The 23,185-nt window shown below is 39.4% G+C and overlaps 1 protein-coding gene across 1 annotated transcript in view; it reads right to left on the bottom strand.

Moving 5' to 3' along the window:
* Positions 1–5,693: 5,693 nt before the first annotated feature.
* The window catches only part of rasgrp4 (RAS guanyl releasing protein 4), a 41,820-nt gene continuing 24,328 nt past the window's right edge, over positions 5,694–23,185 (bottom strand). Inside the window, exons 7-17 of the mRNA XM_063004435.1 lie at positions 22,869–23,042; positions 17,380–17,496; positions 16,304–16,579; positions 15,255–15,335; positions 12,114–12,218; positions 11,864–11,973; positions 9,968–10,118; positions 9,809–9,845; positions 8,966–9,100; positions 7,818–8,011; positions 5,694–6,696 (exon numbers count right to left, since the gene is read on the bottom strand). Coding sequence (XP_062860505.1) covers positions 6,586–6,696; positions 7,818–8,011; positions 8,966–9,100; positions 9,809–9,845; positions 9,968–10,118; positions 11,864–11,973; positions 12,114–12,218; positions 15,255–15,335; positions 16,304–16,579; positions 17,380–17,496; positions 22,869–23,042 — 1,491 coding nt within the window. The 3' untranslated portion in view covers positions 5,694–6,585. The remainder of the gene's footprint in view (positions 6,697–7,817; positions 8,012–8,965; positions 9,101–9,808; positions 9,846–9,967; positions 10,119–11,863; positions 11,974–12,113; positions 12,219–15,254; positions 15,336–16,303; positions 16,580–17,379; positions 17,497–22,868; positions 23,043–23,185) is intronic.

Raw genomic sequence — 23,185 nt, forward strand, 5'->3', positions numbered from 1 at the left:
TCATGACAGGAACGGTAGTTACTTATTACACAAGATTCATCAGATCACAAGGTTATATTGAAAAGTTACAGACAATTTTGTATCTCCAATTCACCTCACTTGCACGTCTTTGGACTGTGGGAGGAAACCGGAGCACCCGGAGGAAACCCACACAGACAGAACATGCAAACTCCACACAGAAAGGACCCGGACCGCCCCATCTGGGGATCGAACCCAGGACATTATTGCTGTGAGGCGACAGTGCTACCCACTCAGCCACCGTGCCGCCATATAATTTAATAAGTATACAGAATATTTAATATTTACATTTTCTCATTTCTGTCCACAAATTATGTATTTATTAAACTGTGAAAGAGCATATTTTAGACACAGTTTCTGTAAATATTTTGTATACTCTTTGTACATTAAAACATTAAGTCTAAACAAATTCTCTTTCCAATATTTATTATTTTTTATTTTTTATTATTTATTGTTATTATTTATCCATTATTTGTTACTCTAGGCTTGCGGAGCAGATGCCACTCACTTAGGTACTGGACTAGTAATCAGAAAGTCACTGGTTCAAGCCCCACCACTGCCAGATTGCTGCTGTTGGGCCCTTGAGCAGTGGCGGCTCCTGCCAAATCTCTCAGGGGGAGCAATTGTTGCGATGATGGTCAAGGTGACCCGTTCAATGGGTAAATTAAAGCTTAAATAATTAACATCTTAAGTCATCTGTCAGTTTGCCCTCACAAATAACTTTGAACATGGAGAGAGAGCAGCTTTACCATTAATCATAAAATTAAGTAAAGCCTTCACACTAACAATTTAATTCAGTCTTCATCAGATAGCATTTTATTTTAGGTGCAGCAGATCCAGAATAAAGATTGGCATCGGGGCTGATGTGCAATGAATAAAGAAGTACAATTAAACAATTGGGGAGATAAGGGCAATCACAATTTAAAAAATGACATTACTTACTTGTAATTTACTTGTTACTTATATGATTGTCCCCCCTTCGTAGATACTTGATGTTTAAATTTGGTCTGGGTGGCCCTAATTCTTCAACGTTCTAACAGGGAACGTTCCCACAACTTTCACTAACGTTACGGGAAAGTTATCCTAATGTTATGAGCAAACGTTCTCACAATAACATTAATAGAACGTTTATAAACGTTACGTGACCTTGATAAATATTCTGTTCAATGTGTAATGTTATATGAACGTTCTTTTAAAAAAAATTTTTTTAAACAAAATTTTAAAAGAGTATGTGTGTGATATTCTTTAGACCCATATTAGGAAAAATTATATATATATATATATATATATATATATCAGATTGAGGAAGCAATCAATAGCTGATCTGTTGCTGCACAGTTTGTGTTAGTCATCCTCTAGTCCTTCATCAGCGCAAAAACAGATTTTTATTCATAACTTCAATAGCATTTAAAGTATTCAGCATATTAATAACTTCAATAGCTTTGGAATATGCATCAAATTGCTCAAAAACAAGTTGTATTTTATCAAGCGTAACCCACATTACATACTACAACTCTTATACTGACACTTTTACCCTTTATTACATAATAAAAAACAGATTTTTATTCATAACTTCAACAGCATTTAAAGTATTCAGCATATGAATAACTTCAATAGCTTTGGAATATGCATCAAATTGCTCCATAACAAGTTGTATTTTATCAAGTGTAACCCACATTACATACTACAACTCTTATACTGATACTTTTACCCTTTATTACATAATAAAAAACAGATTTTTATTCATAACTTCAATAGCATTTAGAGTATTCAGTACAGCCCCGGTTCTGGACTACTTTGCTTGGGGGGGCAGTAAAACCTAATGAGGGGGCATGTTGATAGTCATGTTTTTGAAGCCAGAAATATATTCAAGGCTTGATTTGTGCATGAATGATGACAGCCAAGCTATTGATACTGGCTTAAAGTGATGTATGAGGTAAAGAAATAAAAATGCATGTTTTCGAACTTAAACTTAAAACCCAATGATTAAAAAATACATGTTGATTATGTAAATGGAGAATACGCCCCCTTAATTAAATTGCCATTACTAATAGAACAACTCTATTTCTTGAAAGGCTTTAATACAAATTTAAGTCAAAGCTGACAAATGTACCTACACACAGACTGAGAATATTCAAACGTGGAAATAGGAATGAGTGAGAATATTTATATTATTGGGAAATTAAAATATAAAGAAAACAAAAGAATACTAATTCTGTAAAAAAAAAAGTGTTTACCAGTATACCTGCCTCTCGCTCACACTAACAGAACATATACTGCCGAACTGAACTGTTTGGGGCAGTCTGCCGATTTTTATATGACTCAAAGAGCCAATCAGGAATAAGCAAGGAAATATCTTCACACTGTAAAACAAAATGCATTTTTGTGATTGGTTCAGAGATCATTTTAAAAATAGCCGTTGCTTGCATTGTGCTTGGGGGGGCAAAGACACAATTTGGGGGGGCAATGCCCCCCTCAGCCCCCCCAGCGCCGGCTCTGATTCAGTATATTAATAACTTCAATAGCTTTTAAAATATGCATCAAATTGCTCCAAAACAATGTCTTTTATCAAGTGTAACCCACATTACATACTACAACTCTTATACTGACACTTTTACCCTTTATTACATAATAAAAAACAGATTTTTATTCATAACTTCAACAGCATTTAAAGTATTCAGCATATGAACTCTTATACTGACACTTTTACTCGGTGGACTGTTCTCAGTTAAAAGAAGATTAATTAGATAAAAAGATTAACACTTAATTAGTCCTTTTCCCCCATAGCTTTTTAATGTGACATATATCCTACATTGTCTGAACAGTTTATAATCCTAAACTAACGTGTATGCACAAAACTAAAATGCTTCACTTCACATGGTTGCAACTAACTATTATTTTCCTAATCAATCCGGTGATTATGTTTTTAATTAATTGCTTAGTTGGATTATTTAAAATACAAAAACAGAAACAATATTTACAAAAAAAAAATTAATTAAATAATGCTATTTCATGATTTTCACTGTAAAATCACACATACGAGTAATTCAACCATTAAAAAGAGCCACAGACACCTCTTGCACATTGAAGACTTAAATTAAATTAAAGACTGCAACATAACTTCAAGGAAGCTTTGTATTTTAGCTGCCCAGAATGACTTGGTTACAGTGTAAAATGTTTTACATGTACTGATAAATATGCAGAAATACTTGAAAAACCTCTTTGTTTACTTTGCAGGTGGAGAATGCAGACACCCTGAATTACTCCCTAACTTTATTTGTTTTTTTTCCCCATTTTCCATTTATTCATTTACATTAGAATTTATATATATATATTTTCCATATATTTATTATTTTTAAAATAAATATGTTTGCATTGATTTTGCCTCCGTTTATGTCAGTATTATCACATGAATTGTTTGAATTAGACCATCATAGCAAATGTTATCAGAGTGATTTAGATATTTTTTTTAATTAATGGTAATGTCTAAGGGGGTTGGGGGGTTCAAGACTGTAGTATATTAGAATTGTATTTGGTGATATATAACTATAAGTTAGTTAACGGTTAGAAGGTGGCAGTAAATACTTAATGACTATATAAGATAATGACGGTAATTACTAAGTGAATGAATGTGCATAGTTAAACGGATTCTCTCTCTGCCTGCAATCTCCTTCATCCAATATATCACAGAGACAGAGGGATTAACATTGTACTGGATTAACATTATCTGTAGTTATGTTAAAAGTATGTTAAAGTAAACATTTAAAACATTTAAAAATGTTTTTGGGTATGTTCTTTAACTTTATTAAATGTATTAAATGTCTTGAGTATATTAAGAAAACTGACAAAAAACTGACAAAATAACGTTGAAGGAACATTCTAATAAAACACTCAGAGGACCTTATTTAAAATGTTCCTAGAACATTCCAAGACAATGTTCCCAGAACGTTAAATTATGGTTGCAAATGAGGTTTAGGTAACGTTCTATGAACGTTTCATAACTTTAAAAAAACGTTCTGAGAACATCAAGAAAACTGGACAAAATAACGTTGAGGGAACATTCCAATGCAACGTTCCCACAACCAAAATTGAACGTTTGGGGAACGTTCTCAGAACGTAATTTTGTTAGCTGGGAAGTTGCTAATTTATCCTGATTACACGATGGAGTTGCTCTGAACTGAGGTAATGGTAGACATGGTGAAGAGATCGCTAAACCAGGTTACGTGTGACCAAGCACGTAAGTGCGAGCCCTCCCGGAACCCATTCAGATTGTATTGCAGCGCCTGCAGTTCGAAAAAAAGAGCCTTAACATGAGAGTCTATGAGAGCAATCTGGGGCGATTTTCAGTCAGACTGAAATCGCCCCAAAAGGGGCGGTACTGTACAGAACACAACTCGACGCTGATTGGACTATGATATTCCGAGGCAAGACTGACTCCAGAACAGTCACAGCTGTGATAGAAAAATTTCTTCCCTTTCGCCCTTTGGTGGTGCGTCGCCCGATCACCCTAAGGAACGAGCTGCCCCTGGGTGTGAATGTAATTCTCATTTTATATTTAAATTTAATTTATTTAGTTGGTTGTTGGTTCTCTAAACTAAATTCAGGATGTAAGTTTATTGTAGACAATTATGTTTAATTATCTTCAAACCCACTTTTAAAGTAATTAGGATAGCAGGTAAACTGCACATAAAAGAAACTATATTGATTTTTGTGACTATATGCCAGTTCCTAATTTGATGCCTGTATCACATTCCACATCACATGTGCTCTATAAGACTATAAGGGCGGCACGGTGGCTAAGTGGGTAGCACTGTCGCCTCACAGCAAGAAGGTCCTGGGTTCAATCCCCCGGTGGGGCGGTCCGGGTCCTTTCTGTGTGGGTGCTCCAGTTTCCTCCCACAGTCCAAAGACATGCAAGTGAGGTTAATTGGAGATACTAAATTGTCTATGACTGTGTTTGATATAACCTCGTGTGAACTGATGAACCTTGTGTAATGAGTAACTACCGTTCCTGTCATGAATGTAACCAAAGTGTAAAACCTTTACGCTTACCGTTAAAATCCTAATCAACAAACTATAAGACTGGAAAGTTTGTGGAGTGATCATAGACACCTGCAGTGGGACTTCCCACAGGTAGACAGGCAAGTGAATAGTCTTAACGGTTAAAGAAAGCTTGAATGCAAGTTTTCGAGACTTGTGTTTCATAATTGACATTGGTGGGCAACATGACACTGTGATTATCAGGTAAAACAAAATGTTTGTATTGTTTATGCATGTTTTAAAAACAGGATTACTTTTAATGTATATGTTGTTACATTACAACTCTACCACTGAGTTCATTATTTCCGTAGAAAAACATACAGCTTCATCCAAACGGTCGAACAAAGCGGTGTTAGATAAATACACAGTCTGTATTTACATGCTTATTTCAGGCCATTTGGACGCATTTGCCCTGGGAGCTCTACTTAGGAAAACCTCAGATGAGATGGCAACCTCAGATGAGAATAGTACACAGCCAATTTCCTTTATCTGACCTGCTTGTCAGCTTGTATGAATGAGGCCATTCGGCACAATTCTGGATATAAATAACCTCCTCTAAATGACATATTCCTGTGATCTGTACCATGTTGTTTTAATTCTTCTCAGGTTGCTTATTGAAATCAAGTGACTCAGCGTTGATGTTCAGCATTTAATGCATGTATCCACACATAAAACAAATCTTTTTTAACAGTCATGGCAGTTATTCAGCATTTTAAGACACAAAATACTTAAAATTCATTCATTTTTCAATAAATAAAAATCTACAGCCTACATTGAGAATTTAGTAACACAAACATTCAAGTCGGTAATGATGTACGAGATTGGTATGTTGTTAGAAACAAAAACACAGAGGTCCACAGTGTTCATTTCCAGCATTCCTTATGGGCTCGTTCACTGTGTACGGTACCTTCCTTTTGCTGCTCTGAGTAAATTGTGTATTGCACAAGGCACAGTGATGATGCATTATTGCATTGTGAAAGTCCAGCATTTACATTTCTATTACACGAGACACATCAGAAATCTCACAATGTAAAGTACAAAACCAATGAAGTCAGTGTGAATGAACACAACAGCCTACAGCCATAAACAATTCTTTTTGTCTTTTTCATTTTTTTGTTTCATAACTGAACGTAGCTCTTGCAGTAAGCACCTTTTTGACATGGTTTTGGTCCACCAGGTGGTGTAGACATGCTCTTGACTCACGTGAAGACAGGGTGGGTAGTGGTTACATCAGTGCACTGGTGGGTCACCTTTGGATGCTTCTGTACAAATGTTCATCAATATTAAGACTGATTGATTTAATTGGCAGTGGATGCTGGTGATAAAAACATGGCACTTATTCTCAGTTCAGTCACCTTCCAGTATGGCTCTGAAGGTGTAACTGAAGTAGGCACTTGCACGCTGGTCCTGGTCATTGTGTCCTAACATTAATGCATCACTTAAAGACTTTCAGACAGTTTATTTGCAACAAAATGTGTTTGACTTGTATTCCCAACAGTGATTTGGTTCTTGGCTGTGCACCAGGGTTCAGTCAGGCTCTTTGCGCTTGTCTTTGTTCAGTTGGAGCTCCCCCATCTTTTCCTGCAGGAAGGAGGAGGGTGCAGACGAGCCCCTCATTCTGGCCGGCAGTGTAGCACTCTGGAACAATACAGAAGTAAGAAAGGGGTTTTAGAGAAATACACAAACCTACTCTGCGTAAACAATTGTAATGGTCGTTTTTTTTATTATAGTCCAGGCTGGAAATGGTATGTGAATCTCTAAGCCAAACACAGTTATGGACAATTTAGTATCTCCAATTCACCTCACTTGCATGTCTTTTGACTGTGGGAGGAAACCGGAGCACCTGGAGTAAACCCATGCAGACACAGGGAGAACATGCAAACCACACAGAAAGGACCCAGACCGCAGTTCGCTAAATGAACAAGATAATTTTGGAGATGTAAGTTGTAGAGGTTCCCTGTTTTAAAAAGGCAAAACAAATCTGAGTGTTTTACCCAAAAAAGCTCACGCCCTAATAAACTTTTAAGGCCAACATGTTTAATCCGCCATAATGTAAATTGCCCAGAAATGGAGGCAATTCAGTACTTACATTTACATTTTCTGCATTTAGCAGACGCCTTTATTCAAAGCGACTTACAGTACCATGACAGTATACAGTCTAAGCAACTGAGGGTTAAGGGCCTTGCAGCAACCTGGCTTTGGTGGGGCTTGAACCAGCAACATTCTGATTACTAGTCCAGTATCTTAACCACTAGACTACAATGTCCCTACACAGTACTGTAGCTTTTCTCCATTGAAGGGAGCGTTCTGACAGCTCACACGCAACTGGACCTCATACCCCACCTGCCTGCCAAACTAGGCAGTGCAGAGGGATACAAGACAGGTGATTGTCAACTGAGAGGTTGACAGATCAAGATGCTGTTGTGTGTTTGTGTCCCAGCTGCCAGCCAAACTAAACCATGCAGAGGAACACACCTTCAAATGAGGAGCAACTCTTGAACAGCTGCCAAAGTTACATATAGTGCAGCCAGAGAATCTGGGGAAAGAATATATGAAACTTCTTACTAATCTTGACAGGCGGTAAGGATGGAACCCATGTTCCCTGGATCCTACAGCCATATGGCTCTCACAGAACATCCTGTACCATACCAGGAATGTCAGACTCCAGGTCGTCACTAATTAGCTCGTCTTTAAAAGCTGATTTTTGATCAAATCTTTGTGGACACTTGTAATTTACATGACATCACTTCTAGTTTTACCTTCTCAGTGGGTGAAACTGGTTTGGATTGGCACTGGCCTCTCTGGTTAGATACTGGTGTCCACACTCCTGGCTCAGTCTGGGTGGAGCGGTCCGACAGTGTGGAGTTCTCCAGGTTACTCTGTGAAGTGGTGTCAGCCTTGGAGTGGTCAGGTCCATTCTGATGAGGAAACACAAATGCTTCCTCTTCAGAACCTTTTGAGTAAAATAGAGAAAACAATGAATGCAGTGTGTAGGCACATTGAAGTTTTGGCAGGACGTTGATGGGACTTAATAAAATAATAAAAATAATGTGTGTTTGGGATTTAATTCATTATTTTATTCATTTATTGCCTGTTTTACCATCGCTTTATCCTGGTCAGGGTTGTGGTGGGTTTGATTCATTGGGTGAAATGCTGGAAACACCTCAGACAGGTCACCAGTCCATCACAGGGTGCACACATAAACTTTAATGATTTTTTTTGTAGTTTAATTTTTAGTTTTTCCAATTCCACACAGACACAGGGAGAACATGCAAAGTCCACACAGAAAGAACCCTGGCTGCCTGCTGTGGAATCAAACCCAGACCCTTCTTCTTGTGAGCAGACAGTGCTACTCACAGAATTGTATAATTTGATATAAAATAAATCAATTTCTGGTCACTTTATATTCTCAATGCTGTCAACAGTCAAGTAAGCTTTACGTCACCATGGCTCTAATGGATGACATGCAGAAAAGATGCTCCTGCTTTAAAATTGCCACCTTTTAAAGCTCAACTGAAGTACAAAGAAAAAGCAGAAACGTGGCGTCTTTCTTGCCCAACATACTTTAAGGCCATGCTGATATAAAGCTTGCTTGACAGTAAACAATGTTGTCCATGTTCTGGCAGTTTGCAATTCAGTCAGATGTATTACCATCATTTTCTTGTTTTACCACCTCTTTATTCTGATTAAGGTCATGGTGGGTCCGGGTTTCCAAAATCACCAGTCACAACGCAGTAACACACCTCGAACAGGATGCCAATCCATCAAAGTCATGGCAGACCTTGTTTTAATTTTATCAATTAACTAAGAATTAGCAAGTCTGCATTGCCCTCTATAGATTTACAGATCCATTCACAAGTGGTCAGACTTTATTATTATCACATTATTATATGGATAATAGACTCACTCGAGCTGTTTCCCTTTGCTCTGTTGGCGGATGGGGGGGCTGGAGTGCAGGGACACGAGCCTCCGGAGACCTGGAACTTCATACACTCCATCGCCACAAGGTCTTTACAGTGCTTATGACAATTCACCCCGCAATCTGGAGGGCGAGAGACATGAGCACAGAGTGAGTCATAAAGAAAGAGAGAGAGATGTTTTATATTAAAGAAATATTACAAACACTACTGAAATTTGTCACTATCTGCATTTAAATGTCAAAAGTTTATATACACCTGTAAATCACATCGATGACATGCCAGATTCCTCCTAATTCCTCACTTGTGTTTATGATTGACTGCAGCTGGTGCTCATATAAACAAGATAAGTTTGACCAGATCCATTAAAAAGTACATGGAATATTGGTCTCTTTTCCAAGGTTGGGAAGGAAAATGACCCCAGAACTGGTCTCACTTCACCACGGGGACTTTAGGCCCCAGGCAGCCAGCACTCTGTTGCTGTAAAATTGTCCTTAGGTGTAAAATTGTCCTTAGGTGAAAGTGCATGGTATGCTTTGTGATGGAATGATGCCCTATACAGGGTGTATTTCTGCCTTGTGGCCAGATGGCACCAAACCCACTTCGTCCCTGAGCAATAGTGCTGATAGTAAAAATGAGTAAGTACTTGTAAAATAATTCATATTGCTATTAAATAACTGGACAATCTGTTAATCATTTAATTATTTAAGCTTCATTTATTTCATTCTTCTGGAAATGTGCATTATTTGTTTTTCCAGAGTGTTTGAAAATGTTATTTTTTGAAATGTTATTTCTTTAAATCTTTTACTTAAAAAACATGTCTCAGGTCTCACCTTTGCAGTGGTAACCTTGCTTTATGACTCCCCACAGCTGTTGGACAAAAACAGGAACAAATATGTAAAATATATGTACAGTATACAGTTATGATATTATTTTATTCATGTATTACAACTCAACTAAGTTGTGCTTCAAAAAACTAAGCAAAGACTCACAAATCTGCCACAGGTGTCACAAAAGGTGGGTCTCTTGTACGTCATCTCATGGAAGTTGTGCATATTATGCAGGTTGTAGCCCAGTTTAGCACATACTGACATCCCTCGCACAAAATATGACGTGATCTCTTCCCGGCTAATTTCTCCTTCCCTGAAGAGACAATATAGTAATATAACAATCAAATGTATTAATAAACAGTATTAAAAATTGTACAGTAATTGCACATTATGTTCAATTCATCACACTGAATGACTAATTTTTTTTTCATTTATCATATAAAATTTTGTATATATAGTTTTTCTTTTCATTGCTCTCGTATTTAGGAGTCGGCACAGAGAATCATTGTGTTCTGCGTACAAAATTTGGCACAGTTATTATGCCAAATGCCGTTCCTGATAAAACCCTCTTTACATTTATCCAAGCTTGGGACGGGCATTGGAAGTGAACTGATGAGTGCACCTCTCAATGGCTAGGCTGTTCAGCTGTTCATCCCTCAGACATAGCCAATTATGTCTGCATAGATGCTCGACCATCCGATAGAACTGATGTTCGAATCTTAGCTTTAGTGGGCTAGTGTATTTTACAGCTGCACCACTCAAGTGCCCACATCCAACACCTATATTACCCTGTCAAATAGGAACTACCCTCCTGGATTCACAATTAAGCACTTCACCTAATATGCTAATTTAGCCAATTAAACACAGTCATGCTTAATTTAAGCCGTGGAGAATATAAGTTTCACTCATCATCAAAGTAAGTGAAACAACCTCAGCTAGGGTTGCCAACTGTCCCGTAAAATACAGAATCGTTCCTTATTTGGAAACTAAACGTCGCGTTCCGTATTGAACTGATACGGGAGGCGCTTTGTTCCGTATTTTTATCAATAGGAGAGAAATGCTGCAGGTTAGACAGGGCTATATGTATGAAACACAAGGAAACTGCTGCTACCGTGGGAATTAGAAAGCGTTTGGTTATTATTTTAAGTAGTGTTCACTTTTAGTCTTAGTAACGCCGTGTGTGCGCAGGCATATCAGCATTACAACCTGTTCATTACTCCGCTGTTTGAGTAGCGCAGTGGGCAGAGCGCATCGCGTGTGTTTTTCCGCCGCGGGTTCGAATCCGGCGAAACTAAAGTAACACAAGCAGGGTTGGCGCTATGGGGGCGCGGGGATGGGCATTGCCCCCCCCAGATTTTCTCACTGCCTCCCTATGCAACGCAGTCCAGAACCGGGGCTGCATGTCAGTGTGAGGATGGATTATGTAAAAATGTTGTTTGCACTATTGAGAAAAAATGTTACATGATGTTCTTTATGTTGTTTTGCCTAAAATATGGTTCTGATTTATTATTATAAAGAATGAAAATAATATATGTTGAACAGCCTTAATAAAACATTCTGATAATGTTCCTATGACGGTGTAAGACCCGTTATATATTTTTATAGGTGCAACCCTAACCGCCTATTCCCAGCTCCTGCTCAGGTAAACACCTGCCAAACCACCCCCCACTCCCCCACCCAATGCCTTCCGCCAACCCACCAGCCCAGGATGTTCCTTATTTCCAGTTCTGAAAGTTGGCAACCCTAACCTCAGCATCAACGTAAAACAGTTAAAGTTTCTACAGGACCACTTTGCCTTTATCCAAGGAAAATTTAGAAGAGCTTAGGAAAAAAACACCCCGACACAAAAACACACCACTTACACCAACAGTGTTTTAGTAGAATGGAAGCTATTATAGCAATATTAACACTCAAAAGGTTTTAATGTGACGTTCATCTCTCCATGTTTTTGGTCATGTAGTGCTTATTTAGCAGCTCTTCTGAAAAGATAATGCCAACAAACATGCCTTAATGTCTACATCTGCAAAACCACCATCATCTTTCTCAAGGCTTTATTACCTTTCACTGTTGTGAGTGCAAAATGAGAAAGGAAAATTAGCAGCTATCTTCTCAAAGTCCTCCAGAGAGATGTAGCCGTCCATGTTCAGGTCGTAGTTCTTCATGATGGACTGCAGAGGGAGACAGTGTCCACATTAATGGAAAGTTGTTTATGTTCACAGGTTTATTCCGTTATGGCATAAGGAAGTGAGACAGAGAGAGTTATTAAGAACTGTCTGTCACTTCTACTGTATGACTGTTTCCTACTTACATCCACCATCTGTTTCACGTGTTTGGAGATGGTGTCAGGGTCCAGGCGTGGAGCTACACCTGAGCCCCATTCTGCTACCACAGGAGGCTTAACTGGGGTGACAGGCTGGAGAAAGAGAAGTTAATAGAGTCAGGGCTTTATTTATTCCTAAAATTGTGGATTTACATGTGTATATGTACAATGAGAGCCAAAAGTCTGAGACAGCCAGTGAAAATGCCTTCATTTAGCACTTTTCTTGACATTAATGTTTTAATACAAATCTCAAACCTTAAAGCTTTGCAACAATTTCTTGAGGACCAATTAAGGTAGAGTGTCCATAGATGGATGGACAGTCTCTCAACTGCCTGTCCGCAGTCCGGCACAATGCCTGGGCGGACACATATTTGTCCGGATGCTTGTAAAGAAGAATTTCATCTCAAACCTTAAAGCTTTGCAACAATTTCTTGAGGACCAATTAAGGTAGGGTGTCCAAAGGTCTGGTTTTAGGGTGGATGGACAGTTTTTTTATCTGCCTGTCCGCAGTCCGGCGCAATGCCTGAGTAAGTGGTAAGCATTTGTCCGGATGCTTGTAATGATCATAATTAATTAAAACAATTACTTGTATTTTATTGAATTAAAGCCACCACTTTAGTGTGGAACCTCCAGCCCTGAAATGCTAGTTAATTACTAACCCCAAGTTTTAATAACTGTTCATGCTGTAAACATGCCAAAATGAAAAACAACGTACAGACCCGAGTGGTCTGCTCACCACCCTTTCATTCAGAAGATTAAGAAAGATGAATTTCATACTTTTTGTACTAATTTATCACAAGTCGACTCTAAATGTGGTGAGTAGAACATTCATTAATATGGCAATTTCCTAGTTCGTTTGGTTGCATCACAATTAAATTAGTTAAGGTTTTAATTTTGTGTGTGGTAGACACTATCCTGACCACCCACAGTCACGTCCTTCTTGTTGGGGTCTGATCTCCTCTCCACACACATGCAAACTTAATCACTAAAATGAGTCAGAAACGACTCTTTTCAAACGAATTATTCATTGAAATCGAATCAGTGAGCTGTGCTATTATCTGTGGTAAAGAATCATTCGTTATGCTCACTCTATTTCTTTATGGTGTCGTGCGCAAACAACTCCATGAATCAGTTAATTTGTTAAAGAGATTCAGTCGTGGTTCAGGCCTTGATAAACAGAGCTTCCGAAATCAGATTTCGGGTGGAATTTCAATCTCTCTCATTATTGGTTGTCGATGCATAAGTGACAGTTTAGTAAACAAATTACCTGTGTCAGCTTTTTACCGGGAAAGCCGAGAGAATAAATAATCTAAAACAGTTTTAGTTAGTTTGGTGGACAAACACAGTTGGATATGGATTTAAATATTCTGGAAATATTCTGGAAATATACAAGATGGCCTTTAACAAGAAAGATAAGTGGGTTATCCCTAATGGAACAAAACACAGATACAGATTTTGGTCTCAATTTGAAGAAGAGAAGCTCAGGTAAGCAGGGGTTGTGCCTGCCATTAAGTACTTTAAGTTAACATTATATCATATCGTATATCGCCACTTCTTAAAAGCATATCGAGATATGAGTTTTTAGTCATATCGCCCAGCCCTAAATGTGTGGAGTTGTCATGCTAGCTCGAGTGCATGCTTATTGCAGCAAAGGGGAAACACACCAAATACTAAGAAGTTTTAAAATAAAAATCAACCTTCCAAACATCTGCCACCATTGTGCAACTGTCTGAACAGCATAAAAATGGAGACAGCTCCATTTCTCGTGACAGAAGTTTCGTTTTGACCTCTTGACTGGAAAGCCGGTGGAAAACAACACCAACGTTTACATGTAAACCACAGGCAGCGGCAGCAGGAGGTGTCAAACGTACGTAAAAGTGCCCGTGCTCAAAGTGAAACAGATAATGATCAGACGCCCGTCAGCACCCCGTCTCTTTTTATGTGGGTTCCTTTGAAGTGTGTTTATACAAAGACGTGCATGCTGACTGTACCCAAAGTGCACATAGGGATACTCCCTGTCTCAGTTCATACACAAGGTCAGAACATTTTCCTTGAAGCATCATTACCTGTGTAAAATGACACGTACTGTATATACAGCTAATCCGATGAGTCAAATGGTGATGCACTGATTTATTTACCTGCATTGAATTCTTACAAGCATTTTTTATTTATGTATGTCGTGGCACTTGTATGGCACATGTACTGTATGTCATGGGATTTCAATCATTTTTCTACAACTGTTCTTTTTCTGTGCTTAAAAGATTAAACCACTTTTTTCATAAGTTCATTGTACATTTTCAGAAAACCTAACCTTAGAGGCTGATGTTTTTGCAGCTGTTTCTTTTCAAGGCCACCTTGTCCCTTACAAGTGTATGTACATTCTTTACTTTGACTTTTCACTTTATTATTGACTCATATAATTACTATTTTAACATGCACTAAGCAGGTCCAGTTGACGCTTATTTTGGATAATGGATGGCAGAGAAAAAGGACCTGCTACACCTGTTCATTTTTGGGACATGGATGATAGGAAACTATGTCAAAAAGACCAATACATTTACATTTATGCCATTTAGCAGACACTTAATCCAAAATTACCACATGCAATTTGGGCAATTAAGAGCTAAAGGCCTTACTCAGGGCTAAACAGTGGCAACATGATGATGATGGGACTCGAACTGGCAAACTGTTGATTATTAGTCTAGTACTTTACCACAGAGCTACCACTGCATCAAGTGTTGTGGTATCTAGTGTTGTACACCAAGAGAACAGTACAAGCTTGAACGCTTGCCCTTTTACACTGAGAGGGTCCAGTGGTTGGCATGGCTTGGGTTTACCCATCCTCTTAGAAGGAATCAATACAATGTTATTCTGATTGATCACGTGATCAATATAACATTTCTGTAATTATACAATTTGGTCTCTTTCAGGATGACTTTGCCTTCATTCGCATTGCGCTAGGGGTTACTAAATAGTCTGATAAGTATTAAATCATATTCTGGAACATTCCATTCTTCTGGTTACAGGGAGGCTGTTTTGGCGACTCTTTGGTTTTTTCAACCTTACCAAAATACTTTCTTATGATTTCACTACTAGCACATGTAATTAACATTTAGTGTAAGTTTGTACCTGTATTTTGGGGTTCTTGGGCTCCTTTGCGTATGAGAGCTCGTAGATCTCATCCTCTGTGTAGTAGAGGTCCAGAGAGAGCTGCATTAAGGAACAAAACAGGACACAAAAACAGATTCAGATGTATGTCAGATCAGAATGAGTTTACCACAAATGCAGGTACCCTACACTCATGAATTATGGAGAATATGGCACATTTTGTGTGGTGCTGTGGGCACAGGCTTTGACCTCAAACTGGTACATCAGTAACTAGCCATACAAATGCTTATTTGACTGAATGGGCACAAATTCCCAAAGACTCGTGAGAAGCCTTCTCAGAAGAATGGCTGTTGTTCTAGCTGAAAAGATTACTTAGAAGTTACCCTGCTGAATTGGGATGTCCAACAAGCTCATGGTCTGGTGTCCATATACTTTTGGCCATACAGTGTATGTTCCAGCAGCTTCATATTAATGCCAGATCTTTTTTTTTGGTGATTCTTGGCCATAACAAAGAGACCAGTGTTTCATGTCTTTAGTAAAAGGTGTGTAATTTATTATTAAGGCCATGTTACACACCAATGACATTCATTATATGAGATATTTTTGGAAATCCCAACTCAGATCAAGAACTCATTTAGTCAGAACAAAAAAACATTTGCAGCAACATTAAGATTCCAGGACTGCATTAACATTCATGTCTTGTACAGGTGTATGCATATATTTTTCACTTAGGTCATTCTGTGTTTATAGCTCCAAGAATTCCACGTGAGCAGCAGGTAAAAGAATAACTGCAGGGTAATACCACAGAAATGATTATGAAAATACCACTTCATGTTAGAAATAAGGCCTGGTGTTAAATGTTCCTGTTTTGTACTATCTTGGACATGATGCCATCAAACTGGCTGTTTTTATAATAACACTAAAGCCCACAGCCTGACTAAAACACACACTTCCAAGAACAAACATACAGTAAACAATGTCAACATCTAACTCCTTCTGCATTCCCCTTTTACATATTTCGACCCCCCCTTCCACACACACACACACCCCCCACTCCCATGTTTCCTCACCGTTAGCAGGTGCAGCAGGTCCTTGTTGGCCTCGAATGGTGTTTTGCACTTATGGATGGCCAGCAGCTCGCTGATGTTGCTGTAGAGGTGCTGCAGTTTGCCCAGGTTTATCTTGTCGTCCTCAAGGTAGTCGGGCAGTGCCTCGTTCAGTGAGATCAGGTCTTTAAGGTGAACGCCCAGAATTGGCACCTTAAACCCACTGCACTCGCTGTACACACGTCTGTAGTTACTGTAATTACTGTAGGATGAAAGCAGCTCTGTGAACTCGCTCAGCGCCTGCACACAGAGAGAGTCAGATATCAAATAGTTACATTAGCAACATCCAGAGCTGCTTCTTAGCATGGGGTGTATAAAGGGGTGCAGAGACAATGTTGGTGACAGAGCAGAGTGTTTGCTTTCCTTTAAATAAGATGCTGACTAGAAGTGGCTAGTATAGGATTATTATTATCAGTGTTATTATTTTAATTTTTATATTTAAATACTGCTTTATCCTGACCAGGGTCACAATGGGTACAGTTTCTTTGGAATCGCAGTAACACACAGCACAGGACGCCAATCCATTGACAAGGATTATTATTATTATTATTCATTCATTCATTCATTCATTGACTGTTTTACCACCACTTTATCCTGGTCAGGGTTGTTGAGGGTCCAATTCATTGGGCAAAAGGCACAGAAAGGAAACACCCCAGACAGGTCAGTCCATCACAGAGTAGACACAGATACACACACACACTTAGAGCATATTTAGTAGCTCCAGTTGGCCTGACTGCATGTCTTTGGACTTGTGGAAGGAAACCAGAACACTCAGAGGAAACCAATTTAGACACTGGGAACACATGCAAAATCCACACAGACAGGACCCTGGATGCATGGTTGGGGAATCGAACCCAGGCCCTTCTTTCTGTGTGGTGACAGCAATACTCACTGTGCAACCGCATATTTTTATTATTATTATTTTTGTAATTATTATTAGCAGTAGTGGTAATGGTAGGAGTAGTATATTTTATATAATGTAATACATGTGGATCAGTGTGTGTGTGTGTGTGTGTGTGATGTTGCTGGGTTGTACAAACCTTGGTTATATCAGACGAGAGCAGACTAGCTGTATCTTTGAGTCTGGAGATAGAGCTGTGACACAACCCGCCTATCACTGCCATCAGAGTGTTAAAGTTCTGCAGAGACCTCAGTTTCTACACACACGCACACGCACACACACACACACACACACACACACACACACACACAGAGATGAAATGATGTGTAGAGTTTAAGATCCATGTAGACAATTCGATATAATGTATATCTGCATCACTATCAGCACATTTGTTTAAATTTGGCTAGATCTGATTCAACATATTCATATCATGGCTAAATACTTATTATTATTGTCGAATCATTGACAGATAATGACATAGGAATGTGTAGTGGTGTCTCACTGACATGAATCTTAAAATTTGTGGCACTAATTGACTTTGGTAGTAAACTACCAGAAACCAAGTGGCAAATCAATGCTGTCACTGAACGCATTTTGTGAAGAGGTGTGGAGTGTGACTGAGATTCATCTCTAACGTGTGAGAGTTAAGAGCTGTGCTAATTAGATTATTGTTTTATCTGCGAACGTTCTGACAATAGAAATGATTCAAATGTTTTATTAGAAAGCGATAAAATAGCACAGGAGAAAACAAACTACGACTAGTTTGGTGTTTACTAGAGTAGAGTAGGTTGTTTAGAATAACTAGCAGTAAGTAAATGGACATGTTTGTTGAGCGGATGTAAATGACACTGCATTGTGCAATCAGCCCATAGTTCCCTGTTCATGCCACATTAAACAGTCGGCTTTACTCTCTGTGCGTGTGTGCTCACATGCTGCTTCCTGTAACTTTTTTGCTTTTGAAATCTTCAGGAAGTTTCTGTAAGATTCATTCCTGACAGCGCGGACCAGGAAGCTCACGATGACGAGTTTATTTTATTACACACCTCTCACATCATAGAGCTTATTTCCTGTGCTTGTTTAAGTGAGCTCAAGTCTCAGTGCGTGTATGCTTGTGGGTGTGCTTGTTCTAACACCATGAAGTGCTATGGGGCACAAGATCAAGCTTTCACCATGTCATCACTTCCTATCGACTACTGTAATCATGTACATGTAGTCAACAACACCCTGGCTTACAGCGTGTTTGTTGCTAGGATACAGATGGGTCAGACTGCTTGTTTCTATTATATTGGGAATTTACAACCTAAATTTATTATTTATTATCAAAAACTATGTCATTACTTGGACAAATGTAATACATCACACTGACAATCGGTCAGTCAGGTGGCTGCTTTAGAACCTGATGTGTTGAGAAAACATGCTGGCAAAGCTTCTGCGTCAAACATCTGGTGACAATGCATTTGAGGTATATTACGACATTTTCTCTGTGCTATTGTAACACTGGCATTTTAGAGCACCGTGTTTATTGTGTTCATCATTTGTGAATTTGCCATCGGAAACACTTGAGTGCTTGATTTCAAAACCGAATTCTGTTTTTGTTATGTACAATACCTCCGGTGCATTTTTCCACTTTAGATTCACACATAGAATGACTATTGACTGTATTTTTAAATAGGAACTAAGAAAAGTATGTACATTTAAATTTTCAGCATTTAGCAGACGCCTTTATCCAAAGCGACTTACATTACAGTTACAGTATATAGTCTGAGCAATGCTCAAGGGCCCAACAGCAGCAACCTGACAGTGGTGGGGCTTGAACCAGCGACCCTCTGATCACTGGTCCAGTACCTTAACCACTAGGCTGTGTAGCTGGCCCTATATTTTCTTTATTCTTTATTTTTGAATTCCATGTCCCAGGAATTTCATTCAACAAGTACCAATCACTGTAAAGCAGACATGGGGACTCCCAGTTCGAGTCGCACGTAAGTCGCACACACAGCGACTTCAGACTCGACTCGTGACTCGCAAAAAATGACTTGTGTACAACAAAAGTCAGCAACATTACTTACGTGTGACAATTATATACATACAGTATATATACAGTGTATCACAAAAGTGAGTACACCCCTCACATTTCTGCAGATATTTAAGTATATCTTTTCATGGGACAACACTGACAAAATGACACTTTGACACAATGAAAAGTAGTCTGTGTGCAGCTTATATAACAGTGTAAATTTATTCTTCCCTCAAAATAACTCAATATACAGCCATTAATGTCTAAACCACCGGCAACAAAAGTGAGTACACCCCTTAGTGAAAGTTCCTGAAGTGTCAATATTTTGTGTGGCCACCATTATTTCCCAGAACTGCCTTAACTCTCCTGGGCATGGAGTTTACCAGAGCTTCACAGGTTGCCACTGGAATGCTTTTCCACTCCTCCATGACGACATCACGGAGCTGGCGGATATTCGAGACTTTGCGCTCCTCCACCTTCCGCTTGAGGATGCCCCAAAGATGTTCTATTGGGTTTAGGTCTGGAGACATGCTTGGCCAGTCCATCACCTCTTCAATAAAGCAGTGGTCGTCTTAGAGGTGTGTTTGGGGTCATTATCATGCTGGAACACTGCCCTGCGACCCAGTTTCCGGAGGGAGGGGATCATGCTCTGCTTCAGTATTTCACAGTACATATTGGAGTTCATGTGTCCCTCAATGAAATGTAACTCCCCAACACCTGCTGCACTCATGCAGCCCCAGACCATGGCATTCCCACCACCATGCTTGACTGTAGGCATGACACACTTATCTTTGTACTCCTCACCTGATTGCCGCCACACATGCTTGAGACCATCTGAACCAAACAAATTAATCTTGGTCTCATCAGACCATAGGACATGGTTCCAGTAATCCATGTCCTTTGTTGACATGTCTTCAGCAAACTGTTTGCGGGCTTTCTTGTGTAGAGACTTCAGAAGAGGCTTCCTTCTGGGGTGACAGCCATGCAGACCAATTTGATGTAGTGTGCGGCGTATGGTCTGAGCACTGACAGGCTGACCCCCCACCTTTTCAATCTCTGCAGCAATGCTGACAGCACTCCTGCGCCTATCTTTCAAAAACAGCAGTTGGATGTGACGCTGAGCACGTGCACTCAGCTTCTTTGGACGACCAACGCGAGGTCTGTTCTGAGTGGACCCTGCTCAGTCGCCCTCGGCTTGCTCAACAGGGGTTTTTGTATCTGTTGGTCCTGGATTTTGTAAAGTTGCTTTGAGACAATGTATATTGTAAAAAGCGCTATATAAATAAAGTTGACTTGACTTGACTTGACTTGCTCTTTTAAAACGCTGGATGATCTTGGCCACTGTGCTGCAGCTCAGTTTCAGGGTGTTGGCAATCTTCTTGTAGCCTTGGCCATCTTCATGTAGCACAACAATTCGTCTTTTAAGATCCTCAGAGAGTTCTTTGCCATGAGGTGGCATGTTGGAACTTTCAGTGACCAGTATGAGAGAGTGTGAGAGCTGTACTACTAAATTGAACACACCTGCTCCCTATGCACACCTGAGACCTAGTAACACTAACGAGTCACATGACATTTTGGAGGGAAAATGACAAGCAGTGCTCAATTTGGACATTTAGGGGTGTAGTCTCTTAGGGGTGTACTCACTTTTGTTGCTGGTGGTTTAGACATTAATGGCTGTATATTGAGTTATTTTGAGGGAAGAATAAATTTACACTGTTATATAAGCTGCACACAGACTACTTTTCATTGTGTCAAAGTGTCATTTTGTCAGTGTTGTCCCATGAAAAGATATACTTAAATATCTGCAGAAATGTGAGGGGTGTACTCACTTTTGTGATACACTGTATATATGATCCCACATCATTCTGACTGTGTCATTTTCTGCTCTAATAACGCTCCGGACGTCTTAACCCACAACGCACGCAATGGGTAAATGTTCCAGCCAGCTTCCGGCGTAGTGATGAAGCGTCGCTCCCTACTCCCTACACAGTTTGAAGTTCACTTAATTTGCACATTTTCGTTACCTTTAGACTGGAATCTCAGTTCAAATAGTGGAATACTCTACGTAGTACACTTGACAGGAACAACTAATGTGAATGGAACGCTCCTACAGAATTGGCGCTAATGATTGAAAGAACCGCTTTCTGAACCAATCAGTCCTTCTGATTTTAATTGTTAGTAAGAAATGCTGTTATTTGCATGTATTTAGTTTGCAGCGTCACACAGATGATGTGTCAATGAAATGCTTGATAGGCTTTCTAATGAGTTAGCGTTTTACTTCACAACCGGGAAAAGTTTGGAGGTTTTTAATTATAAGCACATTTACAAAATAAGGGATTATATTTCTAATGGGACACACGGTTATAAATTTAATAGCATCTGGAACAAGGTAAGGTAAGCAGTGGTTATGGATTTTTTTGCTGTGTGTTTTGGATTTTGGCCTCTGCCGCAATTTGCAATGAAAACAAAAAGTCAGTTGCTACTCTGTTGTTTTTTTTATCTGAACTTACATATTATTTGTTTATTTCTATGCTACATTTCCAATATATGTTTTGTGTTTATTATATTGACTCGTGACTTGACTCGGACTCTAGCCTAAAGACTCGTGACTTGACTTTGACTCTAGCCTAAAGACTCGTGACTTGACTTTGACTCTAGCCTAAAGACTCGTGACTTGCCTTGGACTCTAGCCTAAAGACTCGTGACTCGACTCAGACTTGTATTTTGTGACTTGTGAACATCTCTGCTGTAAAGATAAAGGAGCCCAAATAGTTTAAGCAGATTTTATTAATTTTCTATTTTTCCAACCTTTTCCCCCCAATTTTCTCCCCTAATCTAGTTGTGTCCAATTACCCTGATGGCGTCCTCCACTGATTCAACCCTCCACCGTTGACTAGGGACACTTCTCAACTGACACACGCCCCCTCCGACACGTGCTCAGTACAGACTGCATTTTTCACCCGCACAAGTCGAGTTTATATATACCGATCAGCACTGTGCACTGAGAGCCACACATTGATTATTGATTATTCATAATTGCACCAGTTATGAAGACCCATGACCCGGCTTGCCGCTAACCCTATGAACAACAGCCAATCGTTGTTCATACAGCTGCCCAGCCAAGCTGGGTGGCAGAGCTGAGTTTCAATACGATGTATTCGAAAACCCAGCTCTAGTGTGCTGGCGTATTTTACTGCTGCGCCACATGAGCGGCTAAGCAGATTTTAGTTCCATTTGAAATTTTGGAGGATTTTGAATTTGTGAGTCCATAGACAGGACCCCTCTAACCTTAGAGAATTAAAGACAGTTTCCCAAAAGCAATGGGTCACAATCGAACCACAAGGCTACAAAAAGCTTTCTGCAGAAAACCAATCACGTTGTCATCCCGCCTGATAGCACCACTGAGTTTCAAACCTCAGTGGTGCTGGGCTAGTGTAATAGACACTGGGCCCACGATAGCCTGAATAAAATTATATTAAACAAATTATATTCTTTCAACTTGGAAAAGGCCTTTTCCTTGTTGAGGAAAGAGAACTCCTGAACATAGAATACTACTGTTCTACATTTAGGTACACAGCTATCTAGTTTAGATTTGTATCTGAGTGGGGTTTTACCTGTGCTACATGGATGAATTTGGTAAAAACTTCTGCCCTTTGTTGTGGAGTGTGTCTGTTCAGGATCATGAGCTGCACCCATTGTGAGACACCATTACACAGCATGACCGAGCGCTCCAGAGCCGGGTTATTCCTCACCGAGCCCTGCACCACGTAACTGCGGTAATCCAGGAACTAACAACAGGAAACATCACAGTAAATACCAGCACACCTGTTTGGATAATCAAGATCTGTTAAAGAGGAGCAGTCATAACAAATACAATCAAGCTGTTATATGAGTCATGTTGGTTTCCGTTGAGCTCAGGATGAATGTAAAA

The sequence above is a fragment of the Trichomycterus rosablanca genome, chromosome 11, assembly GCF_030014385.1.
Source record: "Trichomycterus rosablanca isolate fTriRos1 chromosome 11, fTriRos1.hap1, whole genome shotgun sequence".
NCBI classification, from domain to species: Eukaryota; Metazoa; Chordata; class Actinopteri; order Siluriformes; family Trichomycteridae; genus Trichomycterus; species Trichomycterus rosablanca.